Source organism: Piliocolobus tephrosceles, chromosome 16, assembly GCF_002776525.5.
Source record: "Piliocolobus tephrosceles isolate RC106 chromosome 16, ASM277652v3, whole genome shotgun sequence".
Classification (NCBI taxonomy): Eukaryota; Metazoa; Chordata; class Mammalia; order Primates; family Cercopithecidae; genus Piliocolobus; species Piliocolobus tephrosceles.
Genome location: NC_045449.1, coordinates 18497350 through 18521383, shown reverse-complemented (window position 1 = coordinate 18521383; position 24034 = coordinate 18497350). Strand labels below are relative to the sequence as shown.

At 43.2% G+C, this 24034-nt stretch overlaps 1 protein-coding gene across 3 annotated transcripts in view; it reads left to right on the top strand.

The window, feature by feature from the left end:
• Window positions 1-24034, top strand: part of SPECC1 (sperm antigen with calponin homology and coiled-coil domains 1) — a 227679-nt gene that overhangs the window by 133354 nt on the left and 70291 nt on the right. For all 3 annotated transcript variants that reach the window (XM_026448174.2, XM_026448175.1, XM_026448176.1), the window contains 3 exons: window positions 12306-12513; window positions 16686-16759; window positions 17125-17330. In XM_026448174.2, the coding sequence (XP_026303959.1) occupies window positions 12306-12513; window positions 16686-16759; window positions 17125-17330 (488 nt within the window). The remainder of the gene's footprint in view (window positions 1-12305; window positions 12514-16685; window positions 16760-17124; window positions 17331-24034) is intronic.

The following is a 24034-nucleotide window of genomic DNA, read 5'->3' as shown; positions in this document are numbered from 1 at the left end:
AGCTTGATTTCCTTTCTGCTTTTGTTCATCACACTAAAGAAAGCTACATAGATGCCCTGATAGAGATCTTTATTCAGTATTGTCAGATTATCTGGTGGCAAAAAACAGAAACCCTTAAGTAACTTCACAACTTCTCACAGGGGCTTGCTACATAATAACAGGCAGATATTTTTATATTCACTTTACAGGTTAATATATGAAGAGAGGGAGAATTTAAATCACGTGAAAAGAATAATCCAGCATGTATCAAGTGGCTGAGACCAAACCCGACCCTTGGTCAAACCATCACAACCAGTTGTTTACCCCTCTGAGAGAGAAGACTCTAGATGTGTGTGTTGCCGCTGGCATAGGAGTGCTCTTAATATTTGCAGTCAGGGGGAGTATCCCCCCGACCCCCAACCACTTCCTCTTTGCGGAGCACTCATCTGGAGATGCCTGAGTCCCATGGCTTTTCCTTAGGGTGCTGGTTAATGTCTAATCTCATGCTTTGACCCAAGCTTGTGAAGTGACAGTGACTCGGCCTCCAGACTTAACTTTATCTTCCAAGTAAGGAGTTTGGGGGTCCTGAAACTTTATTTTCCTTTACAAGTGTCTGACAAGCATGGTGTGGGGGTGGGTGGGTGGAGGAGGTGACCCTTGCTAGGATTCTAGAGGGGTCTGACTTCAGAGCTGCTTGCCTGTCCTCTGGGCCCTGCCTAGGGGCCTCTGCTGCCATATGCCTTGGGCACCTGGTGGAAAGGAGTGGCTTTCACAGTCCTCTCTGCAGGAACCCTTCCTGGGCAGTTTATTTGACTCTATTTATAGTGCAATTCCACTGGCTCCATATCTACAGAAAGTTGATCTTTGAAATTGAGAGATGCTTGGGATGCCTGAGAGTGATTCCTTTTTTCGAGGGAAATGTTGAAAATCACATTGCTGGGTGTCTGAGAGTGTGATTCTTGACATAGAGAAGTTAAACTCTAAGGAGCTGACCAGTCAGGCATGTTGGGTGGTCTCCCTGTAGTTCCATCTTCAGAGGGCTGAGGTGGGAGGATCAGTTGAGCCCAGGAGTTCAGCCTAAGCAACATAGCAAGACCCCATGTCTAAAAGAAAGGAAAAAAAAAAAAAAAATCTCAAGCAAGGGAAATGCAAAGGAGCTGGCTAGCAGAGAGACCAGCAATTTGAATAGGGCCTGGATCCCCTGCAGTCATGGAACGGTAGGCTTTGGTCTCAGCCACTTGATATATGCTGGATTACTCTTTTCAAATGATTTAATTTCTCCCTTTCTTCATATGTTAAACTGTAAAATGAATATAAAAATATCTGCCTGTTACTACGTAGCAAGCCCTTGTGAGAAGAAGTTGTGAAGTTAAGGGTTTCTGTTTTTTGATTTTTTTTTTTTTTGGTAAATAAAAGAGCTTTCTGGAATATGTTGTTAAACTTGAGGTAATTATTCCAACATCCAAGAAGGATGAAGTGATGTGAGAATGTGAAACAAAGGCTGATTTGCAGGTGCCCTCCCCCATGCCGAGTTACCTAACTCCCCATGCCATTTTAATTGGGGTGAGATGGGAAGTAGAGGGGGCAGAGCCTTCGAGGGGCAGCAGCCTCACCTGCATGCAGAGGCCTTGCTCAGGGTACTCCACCTCTAGGCTGCCTCGTTACATCCTCAGTTTAATTCCTGGCCCCCAGTTGCCCCAGCCAAATCACATGCATGTTTCTAGACTCCAGGTGACAGGCCCTTAGCCTGAGGACTCCTCAACATGTAGCCAGCTAGCTATGCAGAAGGCCACAGTCTGCCCCAGGATGCAAGACTCAAAAGTCACCTTCTGTTGCTGCTTTTCAAATGATTTCAGATGTCAGCCTTCCAGTATCTAAAATGCATTACCTCTTTTCTCCTTAAAAGTAATCTTTTGGCCAGGCACAGTGGCTCATGCCTGTAATCCCAGCACTTGGGAGGCCAAGATGGAAGGATCACTTGAGCCCGGGAACCTGGGCAACATAGCAAGACCCCATCTATTAAAAAAAAGTAACTGGGCATTGTGATGCACACCTATAGTCCCAGCTATGAGGGAGGCCGAGGTGGGGAGAATGGCTGTAGCCAGGAGGTGGAGGCTGCAATGACCCGTGATTGTGCCACTGCGCTCCAGCCTGGGTAACAGAGCAAGACCTTGTCCCCTGAATCCAAAAAACCAAAAAACAGTAAAGTCAGCTTTAATAAAGTAGCTACTGTTAAGATATAAGACTTTTGGTCTTTCATATATTGTGATTTTTCGTGGTCAAATTGACCTGTATTACATTACTACCTAGTATTGTATATACAATATATAAGGCAATTGTAAGAGAAAGAATGACTTTTACTGACTTTTACTATTATATATTCCAGGCACTATGATAAACTCTCTAAGTCATTATTTCACTTAACTGCCCACCCCCAACCCCACATTGTTAGATTATGAAACAGAAGCAGAGGGATTAAAGAATACAAGGCTTGTTTCACTAGAATTGGAGTTTAAACCCTGGCTCTCTGGCTCCGGAATGTATGTCCTTAGTCATCTTGGTGCACTTAAGCAGCTTTCAAACTTTGGAGCACAACCTGCAATGATCTATTTTGTATTACAATCCAGAGGCTCACGCCTTTATAATTAAAACACAAACTTCACAGAGCAGCGCTGTGACCCCTGAGCACAGGCAGGGCCGTCTGGCTCTTTCCCAGGCTGTTTCTTTCTTTCTCCTCCTTTCCTTTCTCTCCGTCCCTTCCTCCCCCCTCCCTTAGTCTTTTTTCTAATTTTTAATTGTTTTGGGTACATAGTAGGTATATATATTTATGGGGTACCTGAGATATTTTGACACAGGCATGCAATGCTGTAGTCACCCTGTTGTGCTGTCAAATAATAGGTTTTATTAACTATATTGTGTCCATTAACCATCCCTATTTCCACCCCTGCCCCACCACCCTTCCCAGCCTCTGGTAATCATTCTACTCTCTATCTTCATGAGTTCAATTGTTTTAATTTTTAGCTCCCACAAATGAGTGAGAATATATGTATTTATCTTTCTGTGTCTGGCTTATTTCACTTAACATAATGATTTCCAGTTCCATCCATGTTGTTGCAAATGGCAGGATCTCATTCTTTTTTATGGCTGAATACTCTGTTGTGTATATGGATTATATTTTCTTCATCCATTTGTCTGTTGATGGACACTTAGGTTGATTCCAAGTCTTGGCTATTGTAAATAGTGCTGCAATAAACATAGGGAGTGCAGATATCTCTTTGATAGACTTAATTTCCTTTCTTTTGGGTGTATGTATACCCAGCAATGTGATTGCTGGATCATGTGGTAGTTGTATTTTTAGTATTTTTGAGGAACCTCTGTACTGTTTTCGATAGTGGCTATACTAATTTACTTTCCCGCCAACAGTGTACAAGGGTCTACTTTTCTCTACATCTTCCCCAGCATTTGTCTTTGCCTGACTTTTGAATAAAAGCCATTTTAATTGGGGTGAGATAGTATCTCATTGTAGTTTTGACTTGTATTTGCATTTCTCTGATGATCATCGACATTCAGTACCTTTTCATGTTCCTGTTTGCCATTTGTATGTTTTTAAGAAATCTCTAGTAAGATCTTTTGCCCACTTTTTAATCAGATTATTAGATTCCCCCCCCGCCCATTGAATTGTTTAAGCTCCTTATATATTCTGGTTTTTAATTCCCTATCAGATGGGTAGTTTGCAAGTATTTTCTCCCATTCTGTGGGCTGTCTCTTCACTCTGTTGTTTCCTTTGCTGTGCAGAAGCTTTTTAACTTGATGTGATCTCATTTGTTCATTTTTGTTTTGTATTCTGTGCTTTTGGGCTATTACTCAAGAAATCGTTGCCCAGATCAGTTTCCTGGAGAGTTTCCCCAATGTTGTTGGTTTTTTAGTAGTTTTCATAGTTTGAGGTCTTAGATGTAAGTCTTTAATCCTTTTTATTTGATTTTTGTATTGGAGAGAGGGGAGGTCTACTTCATTCTTCTGCTCATGAATATCCAGTTTTCCCAGCACCATTTACTGAAGAGACTGTCTTTTCCTCAATGTGTGTTCTTGGCACCTTTGTTGACAATGAGTTCATGTAGATGTATGGATTTATTCTTGGGTTCTCTATTCTATTTCATTATTCTATGTGTCTGTTTTTATGCCAGTACCATGCTGTTTGGGTTACTATGGCACTGTAGTATAATTTGAAGTCAGATAATGTGATTCTTCCAGTTTTGTTCTTTTTGCTCAGGATGGCTTTGGCTATTCTGGGTCTTTTGTGGTTCTATATAACCTTTAGAATTAAAAAAATTATAAAGAATGTCATTGGTATTTTGATAGGGATTGTGTTGAATGTGTAGATTGCTTTGAGTAGTGTGGACATTTTAACATATTGACTTATCCAGTCTGTAAACATAGAGTGTCTTTATTTTTGTGTGTGTGTTTTCTTCCATTTCTGGTGTCAATGTTTTAGAGTTTTCATTGTAGAGATTTTTCACTTCTTTGATTAAGTTTATTCCTAGTTATTTTATTCTATTCATAGCTTCTATAAATGGGATTACTTTCTTGATTTCTTTTTCAGATTGTTCACTGTTGGCGTATAAAAATGCTGCTGATTTTTGCATGTTGATTTTGTGTCCTGCAACTTTACTGAATTTATCAGCTCTAATAGTTTTTTTTCTGTGGAGGCTAGTTTTTTCCAGATATAAAGTCATATCATCTGCACACCAGGATCATTTGACTTCTGCCTTTCCAATTTGGATGCCCTTTATTTCCTTCTCTTGTCTGATTGCTTTAGCTAAGACTTCCAGTGGTGACAGTGGGCATCCTTATCCTATTCCAGATCTTGAGGAAAAGCTTTCAGTTTTTCTCCATTCATGTGGGTCTGTTGTATATGGCTTTTATTATGTTGAGGTATGTTCCTTCTATACCCACTTTATTGACAGTTTTTATCATGAAGGGATGTTGAATTTTATCAAATGTTTTTTCAGCATCAGTTGAAATGACCATATGGTTTTTATCTTTCATTTGGTTGATATCACATTGCATATGTCAAACCCCTTTGCATCCCTAGGATAAATCCCACTTGGTCATGATGTCATATGGTCATGGTCATTAAAAGATTTAATAATCTTTTAAATGTTTTGTTGAATTTGGTTTGCTAGTATTTTGTTGAGGATTTTTGCATCAATGTTCACCAGGGATATTGGCCTGTAGTTTTCTTTTTTTGATGTATCTTTGTCTGGTTTTGTTATCGGGATAATACTGGCTTCAGAATTGGTTTGGAAACATTCCCTTCTCTTCTGTTTCTTAGAATAGTTTGAATAGGATTGGTATTTTTCTTTAAATGTTTGGTAAATTTCAGCAGTGAAGCCACTGGGTCCTGGGCATTTCTTTGCTGGGAGACTTTTTATTATGACTTTTATCTCGTTACTTGTTACTGGTCTGTTTAGGTTTTGGATTTCTTCATGGTTCAATCTTGGTAGGTTGTATGTGTGTAGGAATTTCATAGTCTGATTTTCATAGTCTGGCCAAAGTTTTGTCAATTTTGTTTATCTTTTCAGAAACCAACTTTTTGTTTGTTGATCTTTTGTATTTTTTTCATTAAAATTTCATTTATTTCTGCTCCAATCTTTATTGTTTCTTCTAATTTTGGGTTTCATGTGCTCTTGCTTTTCTGGTTATTTAAGATGCATTGTTAGTTTGTTTATTTGAAGTTTTTCTATGTTTTTGATGTAGGCGCTTATTGCTGTAAGATTTCCTCTTAGTACTGCTTTTGCTGTATCTCATAGGTTTTGGTATGTTGTGTTTCCATTTTCATTTGTTTTAAGACATTTTAAATTTTCCTTCTTAATTCCTTCATTGACCCACTTCATTCAGAAGTGTATTATTTAATTTCCATGTATTTGTATAATTTCCAAAGTTCCTCTTTGTGATTTCTAGTTTTATTCCATGGTGGTCAGAGAAGATACCTGCTATGATTTCAGTTTTTTTTTTTTTTTCCTGAAACAGAATCTCACTCTGTCGCCCAGGCTGGAGTGCAGTGGCCGGATCTCAGCTCACTGCAAGCTCCGCCTCCCGGGTTCACACCATTCTCCTGCCTCAGCCTCCCGAGTAGCTGGGACTACAGGTGCCCGCCACCTCGCCCGGCTAGTTTTTTGTATTTTTTAGTAGAGACAGGGTTTCACTGTGTTAGCCAGGATGGTCTCGATCTCCTGACCTCGTGATCCGCCCGTCTCGGCCTCCCAAAGTGCTGGGATTACAGGCTTGAGCCACCGCGCCCGGCCTCAGTTTTTTTTTTTTTTTTCTTTTTTAAGTTTTAGGAGTTACAGGGTCAGACGTTGTGGCTCACTCCTGTAACCCCAGCACTTTGGCAGACTGAGGCGGGCACATCACCTGAGGTCAGGAGTTTGAGAACAGCTTGGCCAACATGGAGAAACCCTGTCTCTACTAAAAATACAAAATTAGCTGGGTGTGGTGGCACGCACCTGCAGTCCCAGCTACTCGGGAGACTGAGGCAGGAAAATTGCTTGAACCCGGGAGGCGGAGGCTGCAAGTGAAGCGAGATCGCACCACCGCACTCCAGCCCAGGAGACGGAGCGAGATTATGTCTCAAGAAAAGAAAACAAAAAAGTTTTAGGAGTTATTTTGTGGCCTAACATGTGGTCTCTCCTTGTGAAGAATCATGTGCTGAGGAAAAGATTGTGTATTCTGCAGCCATTAGATGAAATGTTCTGTAAAGATCTGTTAGTTCTATTTGTTTTGTTTTACAGTGCAGATTAAGTCTGATGTTTCTTCGTTGATTTTCTGTCTTAACGTTTTGTTGTTGTCTGTTGTTTCTATTTACAGCTTATTATACCATGTCTTGAAAAGTTGTAGTTATTTCCCGTGATAGATTCATCTTTTAGTCTTCCTGTTTAAGATACGAGTAGTTGACACATCACAATTACAGTGTTAAAATACTCTCTATTTGTCTATGTACTTGCTGTTACCAGTGAGTTTTGTATGTTCAGATAATTTCTTTTTGTTTGTTAATATCCTTTTCTTTCAGATCAAGGAACTCCCATTAGCATTTCTTGTCTGCTGTTGATGAAATTTCTCAGGTTTTGTCTGTCTGGGAAAGTCTGTATTTCTCCGTCATGTTTGACATTTTTTCCTTCAGTACTTTTTTTTTTTTTTTTTTTTTTTGAGACGGGAGTCTCGCTCTGTCGCCCAGGCTGGAGTGCAGTGGCCGGATCTCAGCTCACTGCAAGCTCCGCCTCCCAGGTTCACACCATTCTCCTGCCTCAGCCTCCCGAGTAGCTGGGATTACAGGCGCCCGCCACCTCGCCCGGCTAGTTTTTTGTATTTTTTTTTTTAGTAGAAACGGGGTTTCACTGTGTTCGCCAGGATGGTCTCGATCTCCTGACCTCGTGATCTGCCCGTCTCGGCCTCCCAAAGTGCTGGGATTACAGGCTTGAGCCACTGTGCCCGGCCTCCTTCAGTACTTTAAATATGGCATTCCTCTCTTTCCCTGACCTCTAAGGTTTCCACTGAGAAGTCTGCTCCTTTGTTTCTTTTTTCTTGCTGCTTCTAGGATCTTTTCATTATCTTTGACTTTTGGGAATTTGTTTATTAAAATTTCTTACTTGGGCAAAATCTGCTTGGTGTTCTATAACCTATTGTACTTCAGTATTAATATCTTTCTCTAGATTTGGGAAGTTCTCTGTTATTAGCCCTTTGAATAAACTTTCTACCCCAGTTTCTCTATCTCATCTCTAAAGCCAATAACTTACTAGAGTTGTGCTTTTTTTTAGACTAGTTCCTAGATCTTGTATGTGTGCTTTATTCTTTTTTTTTTTTTTTTTTTTGAGACGGAGTCTTGCTCTGCCGCCCAGGCTGGAGTGCAGTGGCCGGATCTCAGCTCACTGCAAGCTCCGCCTCCCGGGTTTACGCCATTCTCCTGCCTCAGCCTCCCGAGTAGCTGGGACTACAGGTGCCCGCCTCGTCCGCCGGCTAGTTTTTTTTTTTTTTTTGTATTTTTTAGTAGAGACGGGATTTCACCGTATTAGCCAGGATGGTCTCCATCTCCTGACCTCGTGATCCGCCCGTCTCGGCCTCCCAAAGTGCTGGGATTACAGGCTTCAGCCACCGCGCCTGGCCGCTTTATTCTTTTTAAATTTTGTCTTCTCTGTATATTTTCAAATAGGCTCTCTTCAACCTCTTTTTCTTCTGTTTGATCTGTTCTGCTGTTGAGACTGATGCGTTCTTCAGTATGTCATAAATTTTTAGCTCCATAATTTCTGCTTTATTTTAAAAAAATTATTTTAGTCTCGGCCAGATGCGGTGGCTCACTCCTGTAATCCCAGCACTTTGGGAGGCCGAAGCAGGCAGATCACGAGGTCAGGAGTTCAAGACCAGCCTGACTAACATGGTGAAACCCCGACTCTACTAAAAATACAAAAATGAGCCAGGCGTGGTGGCGCCTGCCTGTAATCCCAGCTTCTCAGGAAGCTGAGGCAGGAGAATCGCTTGAACCTGAAAGGCGGCGGTTGCAGTGATCTGAGATTGCACCACTGCACTCCAGTCTGGGCTACAGTGCGAGACTTTGTCTCAAAAAAAAAAAAAAAATTTCAATCTCTTCTAAATTCTTTCTCTGTGTTATCTTGAATTTCATTGAGCTTCCTCAAAACAGCTATTTGGAATTTTCTGTCTGAACGATCACATCTCTATCACTCTGGGATTGGTCACTGGTATCTTGTTTACTTCATTTAATGAGGTCATGTTTTCCTGGATGGTCTTGATGCTTGTGGATTCATAGATGTCTGGGCATGGAAGAATCCGGTATTTATTCAGTCTTCGCAGTCTGGGCTTGTTTGTACTTGTCTTTCTTGAAAAGACTTTCCAAGTATTTAAAGGGAATTGAGTGTTAGGATCTAAGCCTTTGGTCACTGCAGTTGTATCTGCATTAAGGGGCACCACAAGCCCAGTAATGGTGTGATTCTTGCAGACTCCTTGAGGTATCACCTTGGTGGTCCTGAATAAGATCCAGGAGAATTTCCCAGTTTACGAGGCAGAGTCTTTTGTTCCTTTTCCTTACTTTACCCGAAGCACAAAGAGTCTCTCTTTTCATGCTGAGCTGCCTGGAGTTGGAGCATGGGTGAAGCACTCCTGTGGCTACCACTGCTGGGACTGTGCTGGGTCAGACCTGAAGCCAGCCCAGCACTGGGTCTCAGTCAAAACTTGTGGTGACTATTGCCTGGCTACTGCTGATGTTTATTCAAGGCCCAAGGGCCCTTTAGTCAGCAAATGGGGAATCTAGCCCGGCTTGTGTCTTTCCCTTCAGGGTGATGGGTTCCCTTCTAGCCCAGAGTGGGTCTAGAAATGCTGCCTGGGAGCTAGGGCTTGGAGTTGGCAACTTTAGGAGTCTGCCTGGTGCTTTATTTCACTGTGGCTGAGCTGGTACCCAAGTTGGAAGACAAAGCCCTTTACCCTTCCCTCTCCTTTCCTCAAGCCAAAGGGATCTCTACCAGTGGCCACTACTACCCCAGGCCTGTGGCAGCACCACTGATGTTTATTCAAGGGCCAAGTGCTCTTTAGTCAGCAGGTCTGGGTCTCTCCCTTCAGGGCAGCAGCGGGCTCCCTTCAGGTCCAGGGTGGGTCTAGAAATGCTGTCCAGGATCTAAGGCCTAGATCGGGGACCTTAGGAACCTGCTTAGTGCTTATTTTACTGTGGCTGAGCTGGTGCCCAAGTTGCAAGATGAAGTCCCCTTTACTCTTGCCTCTCCTTTCCTCAAGCAGAAGGGATCTCTCTCGGTGGCCACCACAGCTGGGAATGCACTGGGTCACACCTGAAGCCAGTACAGTCTGTGGCCCATGACGAGTACTGTGTGGGTACCACTGATGTTTAATCAAAGCCCAAGGACTCTTTGGTCAGCAGGTGATGAATATGCTGCCAGGACTGGGTCCTTCCCTTCAAGACAGTGGGTTTCCTTCTGGTCCAGGCTGTGTCTAGAAATGTTATCTGGGAGCTAGGACCTGGAATGGGGGCTTCAGGAATCTGCTTGGTGCTTTATTTTACTGTGGCTGAGCTGGTATCCTAGTTGAAAGACAAAGTCCTCTTTACTCTTCCCTCTCCTCCCAGAGCTGTGAGCTGTGCTGCCTGGGGTTGGGGGAAGAGTGGTACAAGCACTCCCTTGGCTGCTCCAGCTGGTGTCTCTCTGGGTCATGTGCACCCCAAGTCCACTGGCTCTGAGCCCAGCACAGCACCAGGACTTGCCCAGAAATTGCAGCCCTTGTGACCTGGACTCTTTCAGATTTACGTAGGACTCCAAAGTGCTTTAGCCCACAGAGGTAGGGCTTGCCAGAACTCAGATTCTCGCTGGAATGGAAGATTCCTCTCTGGCTAGGGCTGGTCTGGATGCTCCTTCTATGGGTGCTGGCTGAATTCTGTCCTGTGTTGCTTTCTGCTGTGATGGGACAGCACCAAATTCCATTGCAATCTCACAATCATTGTGCTTTCCCTCCCCCTGGGTGCACAGATGCTGTCTCTGTACCATGTGGTTGCTGCCAAGGGATAAGGGAGAGAGGGGATGTTGGAGAGTCAAGACAGTCTTTCCTTCCCTCTCCGGTGCCGCTTTCCTTGATATGATGTGTTAAAACCAGGCACTGTGATCATTCATCTGATTTTTCATTCTTATGAAGATGCTTTCTTGTGTAAATAGCAGTTCCATTTGGTGTTCCTGTAGGGAAGCCATTGCTGGAGGATTCTTTTCGGCCATCTTGTTCTGTCTCCAGGTGTCTCCTCCTTTCCTTAGCCTTTGTCACAATTTCCCAGTGAATGACCCTGCAGTGCTGCCTCCCAGTGTGTTATTTGATCATTCATCAAACATTCGTTAAATGCCTCCTGTGTGTGATGCTGTGTAGACACTGGGGGTACAATGGTGAATTAAACAGACAAGGTCCCTAGTCCCATAGAGCTTATAGCCAGAAGGTTTTGCACATGAAATATAATTGGAAAAAATTTTCATTGCATACAAAGAAACCCCACCCCGAACCCCAGATTACCTGGTAAATACACAGCTGTTTAGTAATGTTAATTAAAGGACTGTAGAAAAGGGACAATGATGTTTATTGCAGCATTTTTGTAACAAAATAATGAATATGTTCAGACAGTGGAATACTATGCACCAGTTAAAGTAATGACCTAGCATGATGTGTATCAGTGTGGATACATTTCAAAAACACAGTTAAAATGCAAGAGCGTGGTAAGCATAGTATTGTAGAGGACAAAGCATATTACCATGTTGTAAATGCAGATACAGTATAATCCACTGCAAAAGCACAATATAGTATAACATTGTGTAAAAGGACAATACTATGTATTATCATGGACACATGCATATATGGTAAAAGTGAAAAACCATTCAAGGGATGACCACATAGCAATTTTAGGATAATGCTTACTACTGTCAGAGGTAGGAGGGATGATTGAGGCTTTAGAAAATTCTTATTAAAGTAAAAAGGTTTTGCAAATGTGACATCGTTTAATTGTTGTTAAGTCTGTTTGGTGCATGATTATTTTTGGTGCTTTTCTGTACATTTAAAATGTTTAACAATTAAAAAATTAAACAGGTGGAGCGATTGTGCTGTGCCACTTTTCTGCTTCTGGTGTGTGCACGTTTCTGTGTGCCTCCCGCCGGCATTTTCTATCATATTTTTACTGTGATAGAGCGTGAATGTGATAGAGAATCTTTAGAGATTCCTCTAAAGAAACATTGCAACCACAAGTATTTTATCTCTAAGGGAACCTGGGGGTTTGCAGATTAGCCCGGCTTCAGGGGCGTTGTTCAAGCTTGGCAGCAGAGGGCGCTGCTCCATAGCAGATGTGCGGTGGGGGTAGCCACACTGGCAGCTCTCTTGGTGCAGGGTCAGTGCCTCCCAGGGAAGCACCGCTGCTCTCCTAGCTGCAGGAAAGAGGAATATTTAAGTGCGTGCAGATTCCCTCCTGCTTGTAGGAAGGGGCACAGAATCCAGTCATTTGGAAGCATACATCGTGTTTCTCTGACTGTTCACAGCCTTGGCTGTTTCTGAGGCTAAGAATGCAAGAAATGGCACATGCCAATGACGTCTTTGCTACTGTGTCCATGAGCCTGCTGCTGACTTGTGGGGAGCTTTTCATAATGTTTTATTTTAGATTGAAGAGGTTAATGTGCAGGTTTGTTACATGGGTATATTGCATCATGGTGGGGCTTGGCCTTCTAGTGTACAGATCACTGTGGGAATTTTGTTGTTGTTAAACTGACCAAAGAACCTTCCTTTTATTTTAGGTGGAAAAGGATTATTCATACCTGAAGGAGATATGTGATCACCAAGCCGAACAGCTGAGCAGAGCCAGCCTAAAGCTGCAAGAAAAAGCATCAGAGAGTGATGCAGAGATCAAAGACATGAAAGAAACCATATTTGAATTGGAAGATCAGGTGGAACAGCACCGGGCTGTCAAGTTACACAATAATCAACTCATCAGTGAGCTAGAAAGTAAGTGAGGTCAGCCAGGTGCGGTGGCTCACACCTATAATCCCAGCACTTTGGGAGGCTAAGGCGGGAGGATGACCTGAGGTCAGGAGTTTGAGACCCAGCCTGACCAACATGCTGAAACCCTGTCTCTACTAAAAATAAAAAATTAGCTGGGCGTGGTGGTGGGCGCCTGTAATCCCAGCTACTCAGGAGGCTGAGGCAGAAGAATCACTTGAAAGCGGGAGGCGGAGGTTGCAGTGAGCCGAGATCGTGCCACTGCAAAAGAAAGTAAATGGGTCAAGCCCAGGAGAAATGTGGAATGGACCTGAGTAGGACACTAAAGAAACCAGCAGCAGTGGGTGACTGGGGGAGGGTTTTTGACTGTATGTTGGCTGGGGTTTATGAAGTCTCTTATTTGAGTGCGCCGTAATCTCCTAGGAAGAATGTCACCTAAGAAACAATCATTAATCACTAGTTTAAAAACTAGAGATTAGGAGATCAATGACTACAGCAGTTGAAAACTGGGATGACAGAAGAAAAGACTGTTGAACATGAGTCAGCAGTGTGTAGGTGATTGTGAAAAATAGAAATGCTTTTCATTTTGTTTTTTTAGAGGTCTCGCTCTATCACCCAGGCTGGAGTGCAGTGGTGCAGTTGTAGCTCACTGCAGCAATCAGAGCTCACTGCAGCCTCAAACTCCTGGGCTCAGGTGATCCTCCTGGCCTCTCAAAGCCCTGGGATTACAGGTGTGAGCCACGGTACCCAGCTGCAAATGTTTTTTGGCTGTGCTGGATGTGCTGTGTGTGAGCCATGCTGCTGCTGCTGTCTCTAGGCAGCCTGGTCAGCTTGAAGGCTATGTTGGGATACTTTAGCTGTGACTGTGAGAGTTCACAGGGACCCTTCCTAAGGATATTCTGCAGGGTAGGAGAAAGTTACTCAGAAGAAATTCCTTGCCACTCATCAAGTACTGACACTGTGTTGTCTCTTGGGTCTGATAGAGATGGATGATAGATGTCAGAGTGGATGAACAATGTGTGCTCTTGGTCTAAGGGAGAAAACAGTTCCGTGTGTGTCCCATTGGTGGTAGGATATCAAGTAACTTATAGATGTTTGCCACTTAGTTGCTGAAGAGACATCAGCATATGGCTTAGTTACGAACTGATTGTTTGCTTTGAATTGGGAAAGAAATTTTTAAAACAGTTTAAACATTATCTTCTTTGTCCAAATAAGCCTTATCAAATGATCACATCTTCTGTGTTTTCTTTTGTAACAAGAGATTTAATGCACAAAGCATTTAGTCACACCAGCCATTACTAAGAATAGCTAAGAATAGCTTGGTCAGTTACCTGAGAAGTTCCCTAGCCTGTGCAGTCGATCCTCCTTATTCGCAGATTTCACATTTGTGAATTCACCTGCTTGATAAAATGTATTTTAACCCCAATACACAGAGCACTTCCACAGTCATTTTCAGACATGCACAGAGAAGTGAAAAGGTTGTGTCATCCAGTGCTTATGTTCCCAACTCAGATCAGACAGAGACACTTGGCCTTTTCATACTGTACATGCGTCTTTTTTACAGTCTGCTTAATACCATGCTTTTAACATTTTTGTGCTTATTTTTGTTTTTGGTGATTTGGCTATTTAAAATGGCTCTGAGTGCAGTGCTACAGTGCCATCCACTGTCCTCAAGCACAGTGAGTTTGAGACGCACCTACAGAGAAAACACGTGTATTAGGGAAGCTTCATGCAGACGCAAGCTCTTGTCCTGTTGCACGTGAGTTCAGTGTTATTGAATCAACAATACAGTGCGTCAGGCCAAGTGCAGTGACCTCATCCCTGTAATCTCAGCACTTTGGGAGACTGAGGCAGGAGGATCGCTTGAGTCCAGGAGTTCGAGACCAGCCTGGGCAACATAGTGAGACCTTGTCTTGACAAAAGAAAAAAAAAAAAAAAAACTAGCCACATGTGGTGGCCTATGCCTGTAGTCCCAACTTCTCCAGAGGCTGAGGTGGGAGGATCCCTTGAGCCTGAAAGGCTGAGACTGCAGCGAACCAAGATTGTGCCACTGCACTCCAGCCTGGGCAATAGAGCAAGATTCCATCTGTGAAAAATAAAAAACCAAACCAAACAAAAAAACCCAGTACAGTGCATCAGTGAAAGGGAGAAGTTTGACGATATGTATATAAGACTGCCCTGAGACATGCTAAAGCGATGTGCTAAAGCAGCCAAATTCATGGATTTGTGAGATGACAGCCAGTTTTAAAAAGCAGTGGGCAATATTGTTGTGTGGCTGAAAACCAGAGCAATGTTTGTTCACATCACCCAGGGTCAGGAAATTGGTAACCCCTTCTTGGCTAGTGCTGGTTGGCTCCCAAGTTTCAGAAGGCCTTAAGATGTGAGAAAGGTTAACCTTGCAGACAAGGCAGGTTCTGCAGATCAGGAAGCTGAAGAAGAATCTGACAATACTTGCTCAGTGTTATTCAGGTAGAGGGAAATGGGAAAGAGTCGGTTTCCATGATTGATGAGCCTGGCTTATTTATAGAGAGACATTGGCAGATAAGTCTATATAATGCAAATGGCATTTTAGTTGATGAGAATGTTGTGATCAGAGGCTTGCAGGAACCTAACCTGCATTTTTGCTAGGGACAATAGTTCAGTGTTTGCTGATTTGGTGTGCATGGCAACTCTCTGCAACTACCATGATTATTAGAATTGACTATATATTTCAGACATTGATGAGTTGGTTAGAGTGAGAGTTGACAGCGCCTGCCCCATTTCTCGTTGGACATGACATGCAGTAGAACTGCGGAACCTCAGCATTCAGTGTTGGTGCCATCCAGGCTGTTCTCAGGATACAACTGAAAACCTGGATGCCATCATCATCAGTGCATCCTTCCAAACCCAGCACCGTGATTGAGAAGAAAAGTCAAAGAAGACAAGTTCTGTTCTGTTCGTTTTTGTTTTTGTGATCTTTTGCTGTTGAAAATAGGGTTGTATTGTCCCTAAATCCTTAAAAGTCAGCACAGACACACCAAGAAAACCAGTGTATAATTAATGTCCACAGCAAAATTTAGACCCACCCCTGTGATTATATCATCATATATCCAAGACTGACAATAATACAAACCATCCTTTGAAAAACTTTTAAACTTTTTAAAAGGATATTGAAGTATTGTTAAGATATGCTTTTGCACAGAGACCCAGGGACACATAAATCCAGCCTAGACCAATCACTTCTTCCTATAAGATCCTGATGGGAAAGGAATGGAGTGAAAAATAAAAAGAAGTTAAGGAGTGTTTTCTACTGTGCAGCACTGATTCCCGACACAAACTCTCAGTCCCACTAGAACTAGAACTGCTGGTGTAGGACCTGTCCACGGCATCTTTTTAGCCTACTCTGGCGATTCTGATTTGCATCCTTCATAGAAAGCTAATGCTCGTGCTTAGAGCATGAAATTCTATTGAGGAATTTCAGCTCAGTGACTGACACCATCAGATTTAAACTTGAATGACTCTGATAGCTGTATGGAGAGAATTGGAGGCAGGGAGAACAAGGGGCTGCAGGTGTCCTTAAGTAGGGAGAGGCAGGCAAGCCACCTGGGAAGATGTTAAATGCATACATCCCCGGGTTCTGTCTGCCCTTGGTGATTCTGCCTTCAGGTGTCTGGAGTGTGGAACTAGAACATCAGTGCTTTTGAAAAGCTTCACCAGTGATTCAGAGGCTTAACTGTGATTGAGATCTACGACTCTAGAAAGTGCTTTACAGATCACAGGAGGAATAAGCAGTCATATGCTCTGTTATGTGAAAGCCTGTATCTCACAGCAATAAAGGACACTCAGGATGATTGTGTGTGAGTGCAAGGGAGGCCGGGTTCGGTGTGCAAGTGTGTGTGGCCGTGGCGGCCTCTTCCCATAGTGCTATTTGGTTGTGCATCCTGTCTACTGAGACTGTAACCTCAATACATACCACATATTTTCCAGATCATCCTGTTCTCTATCTCAGAGGAGCCTCTTGTGTCCATTCCCTGGTTTGCAGGGTAAATTGAAATTGCTAAAAGTTGCATTGAGAGTAGAAGGGATGGATTTGAATGCCTGTTGTGGCATCTGGAGTTGTGCTTTCTTTGTTACCTAGCTTATCCTCTCTTAAGAGTCTCACAGCTTTTCCAAGCCCTGTCTAAATTATTTATTTGTAGGTAATGTGATCAAGCTGGAGGAACAGAAGTCAGACCTGGAGAGGCAGCTAAAGACTCTGACCAAGCAGATGAAGGTGAGATGTGGGCAGGAGCCTTCACCACCATCTTCCTGTATATTACCCCCTCCAAGGTCTGAATCACTCTCTCTATCCTGCTTTCTCTTGGAACATTTCCATGGCATGGTGGGCCCTGGAACTGTAAATTCTTGTCAGGAAGTAAAATCAAAGCAGTCATTTGGTGTCAGGATGGAGAACTCTCATAACCTGAAGGTGTAATTCCCACCAGTGCCTTTTCCTAGCAGTGAGCCACTGTGAAAGCAGGGCCTCACCAAGCACTGCTGGCATTCTTTCTTGGTGACCAACATGGAGACTCTGGGGTCCCTGCCCAGGCACCAGCCCTGGCAGGTGTCTGACACAGGGGTGGGCTCTGGTATTTTCAGGAGGATAACGAGGAATGGAGGCGGTTCCAGGCGGATCTGCAGACTGCGGTGGTGGTGGCCAATGACATCAAGTGTGAGGCCCAGCAGGAGCTGCGCACCGTGAAGAGGAAACTGCTGGAGGAGGAGGAGAAGAATGCCCGGTTGCAGAAGGAGCTGGGGGATGTGCAGGGCCACGGCAGGGTGGTCACCAGCAGAGCCACCCCTCCGTGAGTCTGGTGGGCACCAGGGCTGTGCTTGCTTCTCACTTAATCACTATGGGTGGGGCTCCCTGGTGGGGATGGGATTCTTCATGTCTGTGCCAGGCTCTGCTATTTCCTTTCTGAGATCACCCTGAATTACTAGCACCACTATACCACTAGGAACATTCTGTACAGTACCCAGTCCCTGCCATGCTGCAGCATAAGGTACTGCTAAGCTCCACGCTTACATATAAAGGGCAAGTTCTAGCCAAGTATCCTGCTAGGTTAAAGAAGTCCGGTCTAGGATGCTCCTTGAATCTTAGCATTTATTAATGCAAGGAGTGCACACTAATAAATACGAACCCACCACCTTGCACAGGTCACTCCCATGCAGTGGGAGAGGCTGGAATCACTCCCGAGGGGAGGAGCCGCTGGAGGAAGACACATTCCTCTGGGCTTATTGAGAACACCAATGAGCTATTTCAAAAGGCCTTTACATAACTTACTTTATTAAAAAAGGGTGAGAGTGGAAAACATGAATTTGGCTGATGTATGACATTCCCTTCTGCTCTTGACGGGGAGAAGCACACAGTGTATCAGCCCAGGGAGCTTTACTAACAGTGACATTTAAGAGGAAGGTATTCCCAAAGTGAATGCAATGGTAATTATTATCTGAAATTTAGATGGTTTACAGACAAATTTATGAACAATATTTTTTGCTTTAACTAATGTATTTACCCAATCAGGAATCAGTGTCCTTAACTTTGAGATTCTTGGATATTAGGAAATGATCTGTAATTTTTAGGTGTCTCTCAAATATCAAACAGTCTTTAGATCAGATTTCTTGGATTTTGAATGTTGATCAGTTGGCCCTAATTTTTACATGCCTCCAAGATCACTGGCTAGCTCCTGAGCCTTTTGATCTGATGTTCTGTTATCATGAATTTCACAACATTGGAAAGAGGAGATTTTTCAGAATTCAGTTGTGATTCTCCTGTCAATTCTGCTCCAAGTAATTCCTTATTTCTTTGTTTATGACTTTTATAGAAAATGGCCTTTGGGGAAGGATGAAGATCAGATGTAGCTGGCCCCACAATTCACTGTTGAATAATGAACATCAAGATCATTATTTTATTTAGTTATTTATTTTTAGAGATGGGGTTTCACTATGTTGCCCAAGCTGGACTCAAGCTACCGAGCCCAGGGGATTCTTCTGCCTCAGCCTCCTGACTAACTGGGACTATACATGCACCAGAAAAATCATTACTTTACAGCCAGAGCTCTACCCTTTGGACACCAAAGGATGTGAATTTTAAGTAAAGGTAGAAGGAGAATAGGAAAACTAGATTTTGCAGGGTTCCCTGTTGAAACAGTAGTGAGGCCATTCTGGGTGGCCTCTGTGTCTGCTTTTGTTTGTTTGCCTCTGTCTTGCTTCCCTGTTGTCTGTCATTGGAAGAAAATCTGAGTCAGAACTTGTGTTGCTTCACATGGACGTTATTTTAATGATAAATGGTAAAAGACAAGTCCTGAGTTTCTGTGGTGGCCCCAAATAGGTTCTTGTATGAGATGCCGCATTTCTTACGTATATTCTGAGATACAGGCCAGGTTCTTGTATGAGATGCTGTGTTTCTTACGTATATTCTGAGACACAGGCCAGACCGTGTAGCATGAACCCTGATATTCTAGGAAAGCTCCGCATATGTCCTGGCAGTTTAGGACTCCCTATGCTGCATCCCGTATCTTCAATCTTAATGTCACCTTTTTTTTTTTTTAAACACAGAATGTTTCTTTTTTGATTTTCCAGCGATTACAAACCTACCTCCCGATCTAACAGTTTGGATTGGGATACTCCAATCCATATCAAATGTTTTTTTATCAAATGTTTGATAATCCCTTATCAAAAAACATTTCAAAATTTTAGAATGGACACCAATGAGAACTTGGCATGGTACTGAAATCAGGCATCAGAACGTTTCTGCCTGTCAATGCATTTGGCAGGAAGTCAGACAAGAGCTGGTGATGCTGGTTTCTTGTCTGATTTTGCACTTCTCTGGCAAGCTGCTCTCTCTAAAGAGTTGACTGTGTGGCAGTTAGTCGCTGATGGTTCAACCACTTCCAGCACCTACCCCTTGAGCAAGACTTGAAACCAACTCACACCCTCCAAGCTCCGGAGGCCACCTAGTGTTTCCATCTTGACTGAGTGAGTTCTTGATTGAAACTCAGTTTGACTTAGACAGTCATCTAATGAGAACTCAAAAGTCCTTCTTGGTTCAGCCACAGCCAAAGAACTTGCAGAGCATTCTCTGACGAGGTCCTCAAGGACAACTGAGAGAAGGTAAGATCACCCAGAAAGCACCTGGATCCCGACATGGGATTACCCAGTTCTTAAGCTCTGTTTGCGTCCGTGGGCACTTACAGGATTGGTTGCAGCCAGGCTGATAGGCATGAGATGAAGCACCCGGGCAGAAATGCAAGCCAGCATTCATTGCTGGAACTCAGTAACTAAACACTGGGATATTATCTAACTCATCCATGATCTTCAGTCCTGTTACACTTTCACAGATACTTTTATTTCAGAGTCAGAATAACTGATGTTAAGGTACGTGGGGAAGGAAGGCGGTAGCCTCATCTTTGCTGTCAACCAGCAACATCTCACTCCCAGCGTCATGTTTCAGCCAACCAGTAATGTCTCATTCTCAGCTCTGCCTCCTGCCTCTGTTAAAAGAGGTAGGAAGAGGGGGTCGTTTTTGAGATCCCTTTAAGCTCTGCTGTTCTCTGGACTGGTTGATGAGCTGACCTTTCACTGGTGAGAGAGTAAGAAACTCCAGTGCCAGCCTTAACATTATTCTGGTGCAATACTTTGAACCTCTTTGACAAAGTGGCATCTCCATATCTTAGTTGGGGCTTGTGGGCCTGATCTTTATCTTCCAGAAACGTGAACAAACCAGTGTGTTTTTGGGGACCTAAAAGTGATCTGTTTCATTGGACACATATAATGTAATAGATGAAAAGATAATAACTTTTTCAGCTCTGGCTCCTCCCAGTGTTGAAAACTCCCAATCGAGAAAAAGGCTTCAAAATGAAAACTCTCTCTGAAATGAACTCGTCAGATCTTTTTCCTGAAAAGTTGAGTCCTGGGGCCTGGCAAAATCAGAAAAAACACAGGCAGCTCAGTGTAATGATATATTGTGTCGCATACAAGCTTTCTAATGAAAGACATTGTTCATGAGCAGTGCATGGCACAGACTTCTCAAGCAGCATCAGGGAAAGACCTCTATTTGTGGCATTTGTTTCTCTTGTTCTGAAACAGCAAATGCCATTACTTTGAGGGTGATTTATCTGATTCTTACTGTGTTTGTCATATAATACCAATAAGCATCCATGGAAAACATCTTTAAAAGAGATAATTAAACACACTTAACATCTGTGCCTAATTAATGCTGTTGGTTTCTAAATAGAATGTCTGTGATTCAAATGTGTTTTGTTTTGCCTGCACCACAAGTTCTTGCATTGTCGCCTCTTGGAGGTGAGCAGTGTGGCAGCGCAGCACGTGCAAACTCCACTGGAAATGGCTTAACTCCATGTGTGCACATCCGTGTCAGCCCAAGTGTCACTATGTGTTACTGTGCTGCCCTCTGTGTTGCTCTGATGGCTCTAATATTAGGGTCACAGCCGCTCAACATGTGTTCTCCAGCTACAACAGAGAGGGAAGGGCGGAAGTTGGAGGTATAGATTCTTTAAGGTCCCTTTTCCAGCTCTCTCGCCATAGATGCTCTGATACTGAGCCCCTCTCCCAGGTGGAGGGGGGCCGTTCTCCTGAGGATTCTTAAGCAGTTTCTGAACAGACCTCACCTTAGCACCCATGACGGCATGATGGACAGGGGTCTCCAGCATTTAATTTGACCCTTGATGCGGAAGCTGGTCCTCTCATGTGCCCTTTTTCCAGCCAGCATTATCTGTTCACTCACACCTAGTACTCTTTTTTTCATAGTTTAAATGTACATTTATGTCACTAGACACACAGTCTATAATCTAAAGAGCTGTGTCTGCTTCCCTGTTCCCTGACCCCTGTTTTTACAGATTTCAACAATGTGGACATAAGCTTCCCTTAGACCTTTAGGATTTTTAGGTTGCAGTTATAAAAGCAAGAAGATTTTTTTGGCCTTGACAGTGGAAAGAAGCACGCGCCTCTAAATTCTGGAGGGGCCTCTGGGTGTTCATCCTGGACATCTCTGCTTCACCATACAGTTCTTTGTCGGAGAAGTTCTGGTGGAAGGAGCCTAGTACAGGCATTTGCAGTCTATTTTTTTTTTTTTTTTTTTTAATGTCCAAAAACCTTTGGCTTCCAAAAAATTGGAACAGTAGGAATTAAAACCCGTTGGCCTATCTTGGACATTAGCTTTTCCCTGTGGGACAGTGTAAGCTGGAAATTCTTGCGTTTGTGAACTAAGACTGTATTGCCTTAGGTAACTCCTTTACAGCCTCTCCCTCCCATTTCTATTTTCACAGCTCCCTGGGCTCTGTCAGCTAGCAGAGCATTTGGTGGAAGAAAGACAGCCCAGCTCTTGCCATGATTGGGAGCCGCAGCCATCTCTAGATGAAAGGGGGAATGTGTAGAGGAGAAATTGCCTCTTTATAAAGAGCCCAGTTGTCTCCTTGTGACATTCTCTGTTTCTTAGAGTCATTGCCGTGAAGTCTCTGCTTTTTGTCCACATTTTGGGATCAGCTCACTGCATCATCAAAGATGATGTTTCCCTCTTTTTACTTTTCCTCAGAAGATTCAGCCGTCTTTTATTTGGAGAATAAAATGAAGTTGTTCTGAAAAAAACAAAGTACAAGTCTTATGAAAAGTTATTTGCATCTGGAGTGCTGAAAGGGCACAGTGGCAAAGCAGATGCAGAGCTGGGCACAGCACAGGCCCGAGTTCTTTTGTTGTTGTTTTGTTTTTTTTGTTTTTTTTTGTTTTTTTTGAGACAGAGTTTTACTCCTGTCTCCCAGGCTGGAATGCAACGGTGCGATCTCGGCTCACTGCAACCTCTGCCTCCCGGGTTCAAGTGATTCTCCTGCCTCAGCCTTCCAAGTAGCTGGAATTAAAGGCACCTGCCACCACGCCCAGCTAATTTTTGTATTGTTAGTAGAGATGGGGTTTCACCATGTTGGCCAGGCTGGTCTCAAACTCCTGACCTCAGGTGATCGCCTGTTTCAGCCTCCCAAAGTGCTGGGATTACGGACATGAGCCACCGAGCCCAGCCCCTAAGGCCCAAGTTCTACTTTTTGGCGTTCATTTCTCTGCTTCCTTTTGATCATGGTGTCTGATCATCTTGGAATTCACATTACTCAAGGCAAAATAGGAAGCCATCTGCATGATGTCATATTCCGAAGAAGTCAGAAAGTTCGTCAAGTTGGAGCTTTATTCTTATTGCCCAGGCTGGAGTGCAGTGGTGCGATCTTGGCTCACTGCAAGCTCCGCTTCCTGGTTTAAGCTATTCTCCTGCCTTGGCCTCCCAAGTAGCCAAGTAGCTGGGACTACAGGCACGTGCTGTCACACCCGGCTAATTTTGTATTTTTAGTAGAGACGCGATTTCACCATGTTGGTCAGACTGGTCTCGAACTCCTGACCTCAAGTGATCTGGCCGCCTTGGCTTCCCAAAGTGCTGGGATTACAGGCATGATCCCCGCGCCCAGCCCCTTCTGTGGGGTCTTGATTCTGCCTCTTCACTCGGAGTCTGACTTCATTACCTCGTCTGAAACAAGGTGCCTGCAAGCTTTGGGTTGACTTCCAGAATCTTGCTGGGTTAAACATAAGTAGATATTTGATCATAAAGGATGTTATTAAGCCAGATAGGTAAGCACGGTGACAATGGCAATAGAAATCTATTGGAAAACGATTGAATGACAACTACACCAAAGTTTCGTGGACGAAACTCACCCCAGAAACTTAGCGTTCAACTCAGAGTGATACACAATTCAAAATGTGATTTAAACTTCTGAAAATATGTGTGTTTGTGAAGATCCAAATCCAATTCAGCAACCTCCATCAGGCAGAAACCTCCTGCAATTCTCACGTGAGGAACTGGTTCACAGTGTACACAGCATGGAGCTATTAGCGACGTTATCCAAAGGATGAGACAAGACAAGAGTTACAGTCTAATAAAAGGAAAATTAGGAACAGGAATGCTCTTTAAACTCAGGAAGATCTTTTGGGGTATCAAACCGTACAGCACAGAATCACTAGAAAAATTAGCATGGTGTGAGAAGAGTCATTGAGGTTTTCTCTGTAAAAATAACTACTTGTGAGTAGGACTAAAATTTATATTTTGGGAGCTCTTTACCTCAGATTCAGAGTTCTTAGGATTATTTAAAATTCATTTGCTGGATGTTTTCAAATATAAACAATAAGGAAACTGCAGCTTCAACTTAAAAGGCACTGCTGTATTTGCACCCCATATTTTGACCTGTCGTTAGGTACTGTTGAATATTTTTATCTGTAAGCCTTTATGAAGTGCAAAATAAACATGTTCTTATATAGAAGCATCTGCTGCTTAGTTTTAATCACCAGCTACGTTTCTGCAGGGCCTTTATGTCGTTTTGTTCTACATTTTTTTCTGAATACAGTTTCAGAACTTCAAAGCCACATCAAGTAACTAGAATTTGAAGTAGAAAAAAGCTGGACTGTAAGTTGTGAATAGGAGGGTGACATGGAATATGAACAATTTCATTAGTAGAACAAA